Source organism: Leptinotarsa decemlineata, unplaced genomic scaffold (assembly GCF_025532065.1).
Source record: "Leptinotarsa decemlineata unplaced genomic scaffold, Ldec_3_MD MMD2_tig00026299_RagTag_RagTag, whole genome shotgun sequence".
Taxonomy (NCBI): domain Eukaryota; kingdom Metazoa; phylum Arthropoda; class Insecta; order Coleoptera; family Chrysomelidae; genus Leptinotarsa; species Leptinotarsa decemlineata.
The window spans coordinates 1,158,435-1,173,799 of NW_027412676.1; the positions used below are offsets into that span (position 1 = coordinate 1,158,435).

Below are 15,365 nucleotides of genomic sequence, written 5' to 3' on the forward strand. Positions count from 1 at the left end.
TTCAAATCAATGTTATCAAGTTATGATATTAAATGAAGGATTCTTGTCATATAATTTAATTTTATTTCCACACAGACCATACACAATTATTCGAATATCACTCGACAAACACTGTAACCGGTATTTTTCACTTCTCTGTGGTTCATTTCTTGCTAGTACAGTCATTCTTGGGTTTGCTGCTTTTCGAATCCTTTTTCTCTGCAGCGGCCAATTTATCACATTCCGCTTTTTTCTTAGCTGCTTCTTGTTTTTCACATTCTGCCTTTTTCTCGGCAGCGGCTAATTTTTCACACTCTTCATTTTTGAGGGCTTCTGCTTTCTTTTCTGTTTCCGACATACATTTTTTCTCTTGCCCCTTCTTCTTAGCTTCAGCTCTTTTTTGACATTCTTCTTTTTTCTTGGCTAAAGCCATTTTCTCACATTCCGCCTTTCTTTCGGCTGCAGCCATTTTCTCACACTCTGCCTCTTTTTCAGCTTCAGCTTTTTTTTCAGCTTCCGTCATGCATGGTTTTTTCTCTCCTTTTTTCTTGGCCTCAGCCATTTTTGCACATTCTGCTTTTTTCTTCGCCAGTTCCATTTTTTCACACTCCGCTTTCCTCTGTTCGGCAGCCAATTTCTCACATTCTGCTTTTTTCTTGGAGTCTGCCGATTTTTCGCATGGATCCTTCTTGTCATCCTTTTTGTCGCCCGAAGCACCTTTTTTAGAAGCTTCCGCTTTTTTAAATGCAGCAGCCATTTTGTCACATTCGGCTTTTTTTCTAGCGGCGGCTTTTTGTTCTGCGGCTACTTTATCACAAATAGCTTTTTTCGCCTCCTCAGCCTTTTTCACAGCTTCCGCTTTCCACTTGGCTTCTGCCATTTTTTTCTTGCAATCTTCCCCCTTTTTATCTCCCTCGGATGACGAGCTTCCTTTCAAGCAGGGCGGCTTAAATGTACTGCGATCTGGAATCTTGACTTTATAAAATTCGTTAGCCTCTGAAACCCAAATACTGCCGTTTTCGCCATCTTGAATCATGGTTATTATGCCTTTCCCAACTTCTACGGGTCTGAAAAAAAAAAGAATTAAAACACATTTTAAATTTTTTTTATATTTCAATAGGTAGTAATATTTCGCACTGGTTGCCTTGCAGTAAAAGCTGCATTGGCAGGTATACAGAGAACGAATTTATTGGATTGAGGATTGAGCATCGAGGATTGAGTTCTCTGTCGATCCCGTATATGGCGTCTTCTTAGGGGAAGATGTCATCAGTATTTCAATTAGAGGAAGAAAATAAAAATTTGTTCGAATCCAATATGATTTTTTTTTCTGTTGATTCATTTTCAATTTCTCTGAAGGGTCATTATATATTTCAACTCCTAAATGGAATTGTGATTTCTCCCCAAATTTTGAGCCATATGATTTAACTAGTTGTTTTATTTGGTCTGTGTACTTTTATTACATTTATTGCCTGAATAAAGGTGTATTATCATAACTATATACTGACTATCACAAAAATGTAAACAACTATACATGTTTCGCCAATTTCAATGGCTTTTGGCAAATGTAGTGTGTCTTTTAGTGTATTGTCAGACTTTGAGCTTCATTTGATAACTAAATGAAAAAACTGGTTCAACAGTGTGTTCCATATTATTGGAGTTATTCAGTTAAACTTTCTCATGTTATTTTCTATGTTGTTATTTTTTCCTAAGTATGAACATTGTATGTTTCTTGATAAAAAAAATATCGCTACAAATCTTAATTTTTTTCATAAAGCCAATTTTTGAGAAATTATTTGCTGAATTCTATAAATCAAAAATGAGAAAGAATATTTTCTCAGCTTGCAAGCGTAGTCTTTGTGTTAACATTTTCGGATTCCAATTATAGTTTAAAAAGTCATATGAAGTAAAATTTTTTGAAATATACTATATGTTCTGTGTATGGTCGTAGTATTCACATAAATGACAGTTGATGATAAATTGATAAATTCAAAGAATTTGAACCGTTACGAATTGAAACCACTATCCGGTTCATTTATACTTGAGAAATCACATGATAGCTCTTTAACATCTACGTAGTAGCTTGTTTCATAACGAATTTCACAGTTTTACTCCACAAGAATACTCACTCTTGTGATGGTAATGCAGCAAGCCCTTTAGCTAACTCGTTTCCTAGGCCTTCAAATCCAGGCAGACCTCCTTCTGCAGCTTCCCAAATCATATTAGTGTCAGTAACTCCCGGACAGAATGCCATGACTTTCACTTTCGATGTGTTGTAGAAATAATCATGCCCCATTGACCTAGTGAATCCTATAATGAAGTGCTTAGTACCAGTGTATACTGGAGACCCGTACATAGGTTGCAACCCCAATATTGAGGCGTTATTGAAAATGAACCCGCCGTTTCCACAATTTTGGACGCCCATATATTGGAAACCCAATAGGGTGCCACGTACCAAACCATGCTGAAATAAAATATATTCATTCATGTACATGATCTCAAATTTGACCTGAAATCAGTGAAGATATTTTTATAAATTTCATTATCAAAACAAGACATTTTTCAGAAAAATTAATTATCCAATAGTCGTCTGTTCATAGTTGAGACTTGACAGGTGGTTGAAATCGCCTATCCATCTTGATTGGCAATACTTTTGTTCTAGTATAGGAATTTCAATAGATATCTACCGGTTTAGTTTCCAACACCACATACCATTTTTCTTTTTTAATCATCTTCATCATGCATCATCATACATCAAGTTATCATCTCTCCTCAATATGAGTATTTTGATTCCGGATTCCTATGTGATCAATAATGTCGAAACTCATTCATTACAAACAGGAAAAATAGTTATAGTGAAAGAGCGAGAGGTCATGAGTTCGAATCCGGAATGGAACAAATATTTTGCTTTTGGTTCAAGAAACTACAATTCTTAAATATTAAATTCGCTTCTACATGTAATCCAGTACGTATTTCTAGTTTCTGAAAATGCAGACATTTTGATGATACTGAATGGCATTTGTTGAATATTGTTTCATTGTGAGTTTTTCTGTTAACTAGCTGTCATCTTTTCATTCTGGAGCCCTATTGTGGGAAAAACAACTGTTTCGTTTCCCAATTTTTGATATTGTATTTGAGAGGTAATGTGAACAATTCACGGGAAAAGAAGAAAAATTGAAAAAATTGATATTGCATGAACTTGAATATTGGAAAATTGTCCATAAATTCAACTGAGATGAATCCAAACTACATTAATTCACAGAAAATGCTCGAAGGGTTCTCCATTCACTGCCATACATAAGTATAAGTTCGTCTCAAATCGTTGTTTGACGTTTTGGAGCATGTCTGGGGTTATTTGACGACATTTGGTTATAATATGTTGACGTAACTCTTCTAACGAACCTGGCTGAGTGGCGTATATTTTACTTTTCAAATGGCTCCACAAAAAGTAATCTAGGAGGATAAATCGGGAGACCGGGGGACCATTCAATGCATCCTCTTCTTCCAATCCAGTGTCTAGAAAATCTTTCATTCAGGTACTGACGAACCGCTATCGCTACAGCAAAATGTGAAGGAGCTCCGTCCTGTTGGAATATCAGGTAATCCTCAAGGTATCGGTTATCGTTTTTTACTCTGTTAACGTTGGATCAACGGTATCTTCGAGTAATTCCAAATACATGTCCCCAATAAGATTAACTGGTAGAAAAAATAGACCAATGATACGATCGCCAAATATTCCAGCCCAAACGTTTAACTGTTTTGGGTATTGCGTATGTACTTGGTGAAACACTCTCGGATTACATTCTGACTAGTACCGACAATTATGACGATTTTGGCAATATTGAGATAAAAACTGCATTGAAAACGAAATTTGGATCTTGTAAGCACGTTCACTCATGATTTCACAAAATTGTATGCGACGATCAAAGTCGTCTCCGTTAAGTTCCTGAACCAGTTTAATTTTATATGGATGGAATCTGTGAGCTTTCAAAATTTGCCCAACGGGACGTCGACTTATTCCAGATAATTCGGCAAGCTTTCGTGTACCAAGAGTTGAATCCGCAGTAACCTGTTCTGAAAAGGCTACTTTCAGCGCTTCGTTTTTTACTGGTTTTCAGTTTGACATTTTTATTTGTTTGGGTGTTGCTGATTGAAAATGCTACTGGCTGTGTTGGCACATTCACCATTTTTGAAATACTATTCAATTATTTCTACCCTATCCTGAATAGAATAAACCATTTTTATGTTTTACTCGTTAATGGACCTGAAGTACTACTGAAAAGAAACTGACTCACATAAGCACTGAAACTAAAGGTTTTTTATTATACCGATACATAGGCGTAGTAAGTCTAATTTTATTCCAAAAGTTTGAATGTCGTCAAATAACTCCAGAAATGCTCAAAAACGTCAGACGGCGTTTCGAGAATAACTTATACTCTTTTATGGTAATTCATGGCGAACAGTTTGAGCATCTACTGTGAATTAATGTAGTTCGAGGATTATTGGATTTGAATTTATGCAAGGTTTTCAAATTTTTTTTCAAAAGCTTTTATTCAACTTGCTCCGGATAGTTAGTATGTATGTATGTGTGGGACAAATCCTGCAGCTGTCTTTTGACCCACTTCTAGCTGTCCGATCATCTTGAACCGAGACTTGAACTTTGGTAGGTGTTCATCATTGCGATGACAATGCATTATGGAAATTTTGTTGGAGAAATGGCAGGTCCAGGATGGCGAATGAGATTTGTAATTATGTTCCGATTCAATTCAGAATTGGATTGTGGGGATAAAATTGAATAAATTGTTTTTAAATGCGATTAGAATAAAAAGACAAAATTGCTACGTGTACAAAATAGGTATTCTTGTGCGGTAACATTTTGATTCTGTTACGCACAGATTAACCTAGCTCACACATGAAAAAGAAAATAATTTTCTTTCAATCGCATTTGTATATCAGTTTTTCTTACCAATTTAATTAATTATTTTTAGTCATACTGGAAACTTGTAAAACCCCCAAATGACAATTTTGAATCGAATCGAACCACAATTAGGGGAGAGGTGGGCATAGTAGCCACCCTAAGGAACATCTATTTTTTTCACCCCTAAACTTTTTTGAAACATTATATTTAGTATGGTTACTTAGTCCTGATCCAAAAATAAAAACTAGATTTTTAAACTTATTTGTACAAAATTTTGACTTTACCAAAAGTTGTCAAAGTGACCACTTTAGGCCACTAGGTAGGGCAAAGTGGCCACTGCCTAAATGGATTCAGGTAGTATGGAAAAAATAAAACACATTTAGTTTCTGAACTCAAAACGATTGCATTAGGGTTTTAAACAAAAATAGGCATTACTGAAAATATGTGAAACTATGAAATCACTGGTATTTACATAGATCACAAGAACATCTAATCCAGCCTACGTTGTCCTTGGATTTCGAGTAACAATCACCACAGAATAAACAATCGACGTCGCTGACGTTACCTTCATTATCGTCATCATTATAGAAATTGTCATTCTTTTTCTTGAACAATGCGCGTTTTCCTTTATTTTCAATTTTATCCACCTTTTCGTTAGAGCCTGCTGTTTCTTTTCGATTTCCCTTTCTCTTTTTGCTTCTAGTCTACGTTGTTTCGCATTCTCTTTATCTTCTTTTCCTTTCTTAATTGCCATGAGAGAGGCCTTATATGGACTGGATGTTAGAACTGTTGCTGTTCCTTTCTTCTGCTTAGTTTCTCTTTTGAAAATCTGATTGACCTTGGGTACAGGAACAATTTCACGTGGACTTACAGCAAATAAAGTGGACTTCTTGTTTGGTGGACTGTTCAAATCTGAAGTTGTTTCTAGGGCACCAGCTGATGAAGTGCTGGGAATAGACGGATCAAATATGGCAGAAGGAAGCCTGATTGGATGATCAACATAAGGTAGGGATACCATTATGAAGGCGGTATTGGAGTTTTCAGCTACTGTTGGAGTTGAGCTACTGTTGTTGACAATCTGAGACGAAGATGCACAAATCTGTATGATGGTGTTCTCTTCTTCTGGCGCAGTGTCTTCTTGTAGAGTTATTTCTGTTGTTTCAGAAGCTGCATAATCCAGTTCTGTAAACACATTTTCGTCGATTGGGACGATTCCACATTTTCTAAAGCCTTTTATGGCAATAACTGGTGTAGATGCCTCCAAAAACGCTTCACCAAGTAGCCGGGAAACCTGGAATTGAGTCACTGTCCGTCCTGGATTATTTCTAAAGAACTTTGCAATGCTTTGTACAGAATACGTATTGAAAGGTGCCATAAACGCAACGTCGAGTGGCTGGAAATTGAACAAAACAGTGACATGATTGTCTCTGGCTTTTTCGATGAAGTCTAAGTTGTTCATGTGAGTTGCATGAACGTCTAGTACTAGAAGAATCGGGTCGTCTTTTGTTGGCTTTGAAAATTTTAAGAAGTGGTTAAACCATGAGTTGAATATTTCCATTTGCATCCAACCAGTAGGATGACATTCAAAAGCTGATCCAGGAGGTGCACCATCTTGCAGTTCAAATTTCATTCTACGCCTTGGTGAAATCACAAAGGGTGGTATAAATGTCCCTCCAGCCGAAACACAAACTACAAATGTTGAAAGAACGCCTCGTTCAGCAGATGTTAAAGAGCCGACTAATCGCCGACCTTTTAGAGCAAAGATCTTGGACGACTTGGACTGGACTGTTGAGAGCCCGTGCAGCTGAAGTCGCCTCAGGCTTCTGTAATGCAATCATAGGGTGGCGTTTTCTAAATCCCTGCACCCAATATTTCCCAGCAGCTTTTTTTTCATGACTAAAGTTAACAGCGAGTTTGTAGGCAAGAGCCTATAGATCAGCGACTGTTACACCAAAAAAACGGACTTCCATGTCCAAAAGATGGTTTCTGCTCCTCAGTAAATATGGGCCGCAAGTAAACAAGAACCTTTTTTTTGTTTACTGCATGAACATTTTTGTCGAGTGCACGCCGTTTTAAAGTATTTCGAGGTACCTGGAACCTTTTAGCTGCGGTTTGCTAAGGCAACCCGTCCTTCTTCACTGCATCAATGGCCTTTTACATAGCTTCAGAGTTCCAAGACTGCTGAACGGTTTTCCGTTTATACTTGGACACCATACTGTTTTTCTTCTGCAAGAAAACCACGGAATTAGAATAACTGACGTTTGCCATAATCTTGCTCTTGATATTATAGGCCTACTTAGTTTTGTTTGTGATGAATGCAGTTTAAAAATTCAAGTTTTATGCAACATACAATGCGGGCAAAGTGGTAAAGTGAATTCAAAGCTAGAAATATGTTGTTTTGCACGTTTGATGTACAATTTACTTCACGTAGGCCTACAATAAACTAAAGCGATACATGTGATGCACTTACCTAACATCAGAGGGTCGAAAAAGTGGAAAATTTGCGGTATCTTGGTGAGCTTGCGTCTGAGCGGCACCATACTACAACACAAATAACAACGGCTGCCGGGCGAGTAGTTGAGACTATTACCGCGAGGCTGCAGCACTATACAGGGAAGAAAATTTCAAGTGACAACTTTGCCCGCTGTGGCCACTATGCCCATCCTTCCCCTACACATATCGTCCGTCATCTTGTTTTTTGCATCGACAAAACAATCATAATTTCCTACCTTAAAAATCTCCACATACTAATTTTGATTCGAATCGCACCATAGTTACAAATTTTGTCCGCCATCTTGGAGCCACATTATTTTTTTGCATTGACAAACAAATCATAATTTCCGACCCTGAAAACCACCACTTATCAATTTTGAATAAAATCGGACCATAATTGCGAATCTTGTCTGCCATTGTCCGATAGGTCGATAGCCGGGCGGTTCGACGTGGGTGCTTTGTTCACTCACTCAAATCGACCGTGTTGGTAGCTGGTTCAAGCCCCAGGCCGAACGATCGATTTTCACTTGCTATCGTCCAACCCATGTTAGGAATCACAAGTTGAAAGGTAACACCTCGTTAGTTTCGAGGTTTCGACTTCTGAGGGTTATCGTTCGTAGGGGTGCGACAGCTGGTTAACGGAAAAACAGACAGATTGTGGAGCCGCCATTTTGTTTTTTACCATAGAAAAATTCCATAATGCATTGTCACCGAATTTATGTCAAATTAGCTTGCAAATGAAGTATCATAATTTGGAATACGGAACAGTTTTTTTCCCGAAAGGGGGCAAAAATTGACATGGTCGAATTCCTTATCTGTTTAAAAAAAATGATGGACAATATCGAATTTTTCACTTAAATCAAATGAATTCCGTCATAGATATTTTTAATATGACTGAAGTTGAATAGCATACCTATACCTATCTACTAATAAAACTGACATTGGACAATAGTTACTCATTTTATCTATTTTGTAAATATTCAATTTCATAAGTATTCAAAAGTGTCTAGATGAATGCAATCTGCCGGTTAATCTCCAATACTCGTAAGCAAGTATTCAATCTTCAGAAACTTGAGGATTATTTTAGTCGATTTTTTTATTTGTTTCTGATCCAAAGTTTGAACATTGAATCAGTTCAGAGGCATGATACAGAACAAAAATTCTGAATATATTTTAATATTTCATACCAAAATTTTAGAATTGTTGAATTCGACCTGTTAGAAAATTGTTCTTGATTGAATCACAAAATAATTGTTTCAACATTATTATAAAGAGTACTATCCTTAGTTAATTTCCTATTTTTTTATAAAAGTTCACTGAACTTAAAAATGACTCCAGTCAATAAACTACTCACTAGATTAATGAGTAACGTCTGTTCCCATCTTGAGTCTGCCAAAATTCCAGCGTTATTTACCACTATATCAATTTTTCCGAATCTTTCCTTCGTACACTTGAACATTTCTGAAAAGGAATTAATGAGTATATTTACTGAAGAAGAATTTTTAAGTATTGCCTACTTTCCATGTCTTCCTTTTTCGTGACATCGCAAGGTTGAAACAGTGCTTTATTTTCACCATATTTTGCATTCAGTTTGCATGTTGCTTCCTCCATATCATCCATTAAAATATCTCCGAGAATAACTGCCTAAAACAATGATTGTGAAAAGAAGACATAGTTTGGAGTGAAGTTGTTGATATCGTTATTGTCATTGTCCATTCATTCATTGTGGGTGGTACGAATGCACAAGAACTGAAAGACGAGTTCAAGTTTGTAATTGTCGTGGCAATTAACTTCATTTATGAAATACTAGTACTATATTGCTGTATCGCTGCTGTTCCAATGTTTTGACAGAATCAGAATCAACGAACTTAGGCGTGCGCAGCGTTATAGAATAGTGCTTTGAAAATTTGTTCTACAGCGCCATCTAGTGGCGAGTTACAGAAAAATTGATAGCCTAAAAACCTTCTCTATGAAAAATTACTTATACATGTCAAGTTTCATCACGATCGGTTGAGCAACAAACATCCATTTTTATATATTAGATGATACAAACGTGTTGCAAAATATCAATTGGAAACTGGAAGTGCAGCAAAAGATTCAATGATTCATTTTTAGCAAAATTTTAGAAAAGTTCTTCCATGTATAATCCACAAAAACATTGAAATCGTGAAATTTTATTATATTTTCATAAATAAAAAAATGTTCATTCAATAAAAACTCTTCGAAGAGATCTGTAGGTCATGCATAGAAGTTTCTTTCAGATATAAACTGAAAATAGAAGTCCATATGAACAACAACTTTCAAGTATGTGAACATTGATTCAATGGAAATTTGTCTTCATATCCTCAGCAGTATCTTTTGTTTCATAAAATTACAAATTTGTCTCACTGAAAGACAATTCTGTTCTTGTTACGATGAAAATATAACATCGTTACTTGTGATGCACTGTTTGGAACCTTTGATGTAAGTAATGTATATTACTGGAATTTTGTCCCAACATCAAAACATGATTTCAACACTTCGACACGTGTTTCGATCACCGTGATCATCTTCAGAGTAATATCATACTAGATTGAACTAGTTCAATATTCCTCTTGAAGATGATCACTTGGTGATCGAAACACGTTTCGAGGTGTTAATAATAATGATGTTGGGATGATGTTGGGATAAAACTCCAGTAATATTAGTTGATACGTTAGTCAATTTCTGAGTAGAAAGGACTGGATCCTCCGGTAGAAGTAAATATCAAGAGTATATAGTTGTTGGTTCACAGATGGATCAAAACCATCTCCAGGTTCTGGTGCAGATGTTTTTAGTCGCAGACCCAGGACAGAGACATCAACCTGCCAACGAGCAACGTCTAAATAGTAGTGAATTTACAAAATTGACTCTCCTCAATAGAAAGACCTATCAAATTTTCTCTGGTTTGGATTTCAGGCCATACTGGCCTGGAAGGCAATGAAGCTGCTTGCTGACTCCCTTGCAGAGGAGGGTGCTGCAAACAGCTTCATCGGACCAGAACCTGTCATTGGCATCTCTTTAGGGTTTGCCAAACAAACATTGAACATCTGGATGACAAAAAGATTTATGGCAATTTCTTCCAGGATTGGCTCACTCCAAGGCGCCCATTCATCCTTCGGAGCTTGAAACCAAAAAGTTCTTGGACTGCCGTAGGGATAAACTATGATGTCTTAACAGGCCTTCTCACAAGTCGCTATCGGACTATCGGAAGACAGTGTATGTCGCATCTGCGGTCCGAATCAGATTTTCAGAGTTTAGCAGAGCCGCACTCCTACCATGTGTCCTGAAAAACAATTTACCATATAAAAAAATCGGATTCGTCAAAAAGCTGGGTTTATTTGGTCGAGTAGGAATAGGTGTGAGCCACAACAAACCTTTGCGGGTTGCGGTGGATGGTCGAATAGACCCACATTGACCTAACCTAGTTAATTTAACCCCAGTCATAGAAATTTCGTTTGATTTGAAAAAGGAGAGAATAGTTTTTGGGACGAATTTTTTCAGCGTTCTAATTCTTCATAATTCAAACAAATTATTTTTCCAATGAAAATAATCATGCACAGAAGATACTTTCAGATACAAACTGAAATAAGAAAACGTTCATCCAAAAAATTAAAACATGAATCAAACATTGGACGGCTCTTATTGGCATTTCTGAAAGTGATATACTAGATTCTACTTTTCAATTATCTTCACAAAAAAATCAAAGGGTAACTAATCTGGTAACTGATCACGATATAATGTGAATGACTTCCATGATCATCGAAATTGTGCCCCTTTGATTTTTTTTTAATCCCACTTGCAGAAATATTTTGGAATGTGCAAGTACGTTTTGAACAAACTCTCTATTATGGAATGGACACAGTTGGTCATTACTTCAAACGATCGGTCTTCAAATTTTTTAACGTTATTTTCAATGAAACTTTTGGGCGGAGTTTGTAAGAATGGAATTCTAAGATTGTTTCGAAGACAGTTCCAAGGTGTCTCTTCCATAGATACTTTCACAGAGGGTGGTTAAGTGACTTGGCACATTTGATTCCACTAAGAGCGGTAAATATCAGAAATACGCGACGGCCTGTGGTGGTTGCTCATCGTTTTGAGGTTCAACTCAGTACACCTCGAACTTCACTGTTCAAGGACTCTTTTATCTGGAGAGCGGCTCAAGAATTTTCCTGTAGTATTTGAGTTTGGTCCTTGAAAAAAAATGGGAACTCATTCAAGTCTTCGGGCTGTATGAAAATTCAAGAGTGACTTTTATTTTCGATTGAAGAGGTGAATTGTAGACGACAGGTCTTTTTTCTTCAAAATCCTCCAGCAGTTTTCGATAACAGTTCTTTTCCGTTTGACCACCCTGTATGTTGAATGAGGTACTACTTTCTTGTAGTCCCACATCACGCAAATAATTCAAAAATCCATGTTCAAGGTCAATACAATCTTATACCTATGTAAATTGGTAAATTGTTTGGAGTACTATTTTTCCGTCACTTCACTCTCATTATTCCTTCATCAGTTTATGTAGATAATGTGTCAGTTTAGCGATGGTGACTCTCAAGGCTCAATATTGTGTTCTATTTTGTTCATATTATACATGCACGAATCCAAAACCATAATTCTTATCTGAAGTCCATTAGTGCTTATATAAATAATTCTAGCTTTCCTTGTGATTCCAACAAATCAGTTGCGATTCTCATCGGTAGAAAAGTTTCTCGTACTTGTTGCCGCAATTCTGCAATCATAATTCCTTTAGCTAATTCTTTGAAAAATTCAAGCGTGGTTCTTGTGATGTCCCACTTGGCCATGTCAATCTTATTATTTGACGAGCACTCTATAATTTGAAAGTGATTCATTCTAATTGAGAAGAACTGAATTGAAGTAGTAGAAGTAGAAATGTCATTTCATGAGATAATTACGTCACAGAAACCACCATACTCTTAACTCTCTAAAAGAATTACTTTTAGGAATAGGTACGGCATAAGTCCTATCTCAATCCGCCTCTGCACACTAACTCTCAGTTTCTATTGTCATTCTCATATACTGTTAGTCATCTTCATAATACCTTTTCCAATTAATTGAAAAAAATGTCTCCTGATTGGTTTAAAAATATGGTCTAGTCTGAGAGTGTATGTTAGTTGATGTGGTTTTTGTATGTATCATATGAAATAACTTTTGTGAAATACTATAAAAATGGCTATAAGATACATGTTTTTCAAGTGGTTTCATTCTGTCAATAAAGTTGAGTGGGAGAAAGCACTTTCCCAGCTCAAAAATGAGTTCAAACATAAGCTAACTTTACTTTTTGATAGATATATGTAAGTATTTTCTTCCTTCTTTCATTTCCCCATTGTTCTTTATTTGTACTATCTATTAATGAAATCGGGTATTATTATCTATTAGCCCCATCGGAAAATAAAAAAATGATTGTCGATTGATCTTGGTAGAGCTGCAAATGAAAGAGTATTTGCATGTCTTTAAGATCATTTTTGTTTCTTATTTATAAAATAGAGGTACATTCAATTATCTAATAAGTACCTGTGCTCCAGCTTTCAACAGTTGTTCGGATATATGAAAACCAATTCCCCTTGCACCTCCTGTCACTATTGCCACTTTACACTTTGCCGCTTGTGATCCACCGCATCCATCAGATAGGTTTCTATTTTGAATATGAGTCGGATAGTTGTTGTAACTGTTCAACCTAGAAACATCAATCCGTAACCTCATAGTTGGCAACTGCTGTGTTCAGTTACTCACCTGGGATTTTTGTTGGTTAAAAAATACTGACAATTTGGTACTTTATAGAAAATGTGATTCGAATTCTTGAAATTCGAACACAAAGCCATTTTACGAAAATTTATGAAACCCAAACTCACGTCAAAAAATGTATGTCATGTCATGACATACGCGCCTGTGTGATGGAGATATGAGAATTAGGTAATTGTATAGGGTTCATAGAGAACATCGACAGCCGTTGAAAGTCCTTTTTTTATTTTTGCAGCTTGGATTGCTTACAAGATTTGATACAACTGCATTGATGAAAAACCGGAAATACTACAACGTCATATCGTCATATGAAAATTCACCAATTTTCATAATAGAAGTCAAAAATCTTTAACACAACTAATTATCAATCACCAAATGAAAATAAGTCATAATTAATTCTGTCCAGAACAAATATTCAACAAACCCTTAAAACATAATTCAACAATTCAATATATCCTACTTTGAATTGAGTGGCGTATTCAAATGAACATTCTTATTACAAAATAATTCATGAAAACTTCAGTTTCTCAGGTTATCAGAAAAAATACAATCGCTGGAGCTTTAGTACTAGTATGTTGAATATGAATAAGGCAAGTTGGTAAAATTACATTTTTCTGTTTAACTATTATTTTTCAAATGGCGACCATTTTTTGACAAGCATATTCGGAAAAAATAGATTTTTTGGCGAATCTAACGATACTTATTTATTTGCGATTAGATAACAAACAAGAACATGAATTAAATATCATTGAAAAAAATACTTGATAATAATTTATTTACTTTTGTCGAGTGTGCCATGGATAGACATGATGCTTAATATTTTGCAGTTATTTCCAAGAAGGTAAAAGTTTCTTAATTTTCGTTAAATTTTGGTTTGATTTTTCGTCAAAATGGATAAACGGATATGTTGTTATCGTTTGGGGAATGCTACAGAAAATTAAGGAATGCAGCTTGAGTTGTATGATCAGAAATATCTCAATAGGCAACATCCAGCCCATCAGTGTTTACCGTATGTTGAGAATCGTTTTAGGCAAGAGGAAAATCAAGAGGCAGAACAGAGGTTCATCGTAAATGAGGAGACTGAGATTAACGTTCTGGCAATAGTTGAGGTCGAAAAAATGGTTTCTTTAAGAGAGATTAGTCGAGAAATGCCTTCTGGAAAAATAAATGCGATTTATTTTCAAATTCAATTTTTGTAATATGACTTGCTACAAATGTAATTTACAAGAACGTAGTCAAATAAAGTATGTCTATGTCTAAGTCACGAAAAGTTCATTCTTCATCAAGTAACGACCGAATCAATCAGAAAATTCAAATATCTGTTATGTCAACATTTTTATGCTGACGATGGTGATATACAAGTAGTGATTGGTTTCTTGAAAATCATAAAGTTAACCCAAATTTTATCAACTTCATTCTATATTCCGACGAATAACGGTTTAAAAATAATGGTTTTTCATTTCCCGGTGCTGAGCCCAAAAAAATCAACATGTAATAAGAGTGGGCAATTTTCAAGAAAAATTTGGCATCACTGCCTTGGCTGGTGTCGTTGGAAAGAGAATAATTGGGCCAATATTGTTTCAAGGTCAAATAACAAGGGTTAGGTTGATCGAGGATCATTTTAATAATCTACCTTCAGCAGTTTTATGACAAATTTACTTTCAACAAGATGGAGCACCCCCTCATAATAACGGAGACGTTCTTTATTACTTAATAGATCATTTCAATAAAGTTATGACAAATAATGGTCCATTACGGTGGTCTACCCGCTCACCTGATCTGACTGTGCTACGATTCTTCATTTGGGGATATGTTGAAAAAAGTGTCCACTATGTAACAGCCCCAGCCACTCTCGAAATCTTAGAATAAAGGATTCTACAGGAGTTTAGAAGTATAACGCATCAAATGTTGCGAAACGTGTTTAGAGAAACAATTGATCGAGTCGAAATATGTCTTGAACAAAAAGGAATGCACTTTGAAAATTTACTATATTGAAGTTTTCAAGAAATTAGGATACTGCAAAAAATGTAAGTGCGTCGTTGAAAGTATTAGTTAATTTTATTAAATGTCTTGATCCAATCGCAAATAAATCAGTGACGTTAAATTCGTCAAAGAATGTAATTTCACCAACTTGTGTTATTCAGATTTAATAAACTAGTCTCCAAAACTCCACAATTGTAATTTTCTGAAATCACCCGAGGTC

At 35.8% G+C, this 15,365-nt stretch overlaps 3 protein-coding genes across 13 annotated transcripts in view; 1 reads left to right on the plus strand and 2 right to left on the minus strand.

Moving 5' to 3' along the window:
* Positions 1 to 15,365, plus strand: part of LOC111508188 (hyperpolarization activated cyclic nucleotide gated potassium channel Ih) — a 298,974-nt gene that overhangs the window by 172,644 nt on the left and 110,965 nt on the right. The gene's annotated exons all lie outside the window — the stretch shown is intronic.
* Positions 41 to 13,605, minus strand: LOC111509358 (uncharacterized). Its single transcript, XM_023165080.2, has 6 exons — positions 13,154 to 13,605; positions 12,935 to 13,097; positions 8,905 to 9,031; positions 8,742 to 8,848; positions 2,106 to 2,440; positions 41 to 1,046 (listed from the first exon to the last, which is right to left on the minus strand). The coding sequence occupies exons 1-6, from the start codon at positions 13,240 to 13,242 to the stop codon at positions 143 to 145; spliced, it is 1,725 nt and encodes a 574-aa protein (XP_023020848.2). The 5' UTR covers positions 13,243 to 13,605; the 3' UTR covers positions 41 to 142.
* Positions 5,104 to 8,735, minus strand: LOC141484940 (uncharacterized). Its single transcript, XM_074180650.1, has 2 exons — positions 7,365 to 8,735; positions 5,104 to 7,120 (listed from the first exon to the last, which is right to left on the minus strand). The coding sequence occupies exon 2, from the start codon at positions 6,522 to 6,524 to the stop codon at positions 5,394 to 5,396; it is 1,131 nt and encodes a 376-aa protein (XP_074036751.1). The 5' UTR covers positions 6,525 to 7,120; positions 7,365 to 8,735; the 3' UTR covers positions 5,104 to 5,393.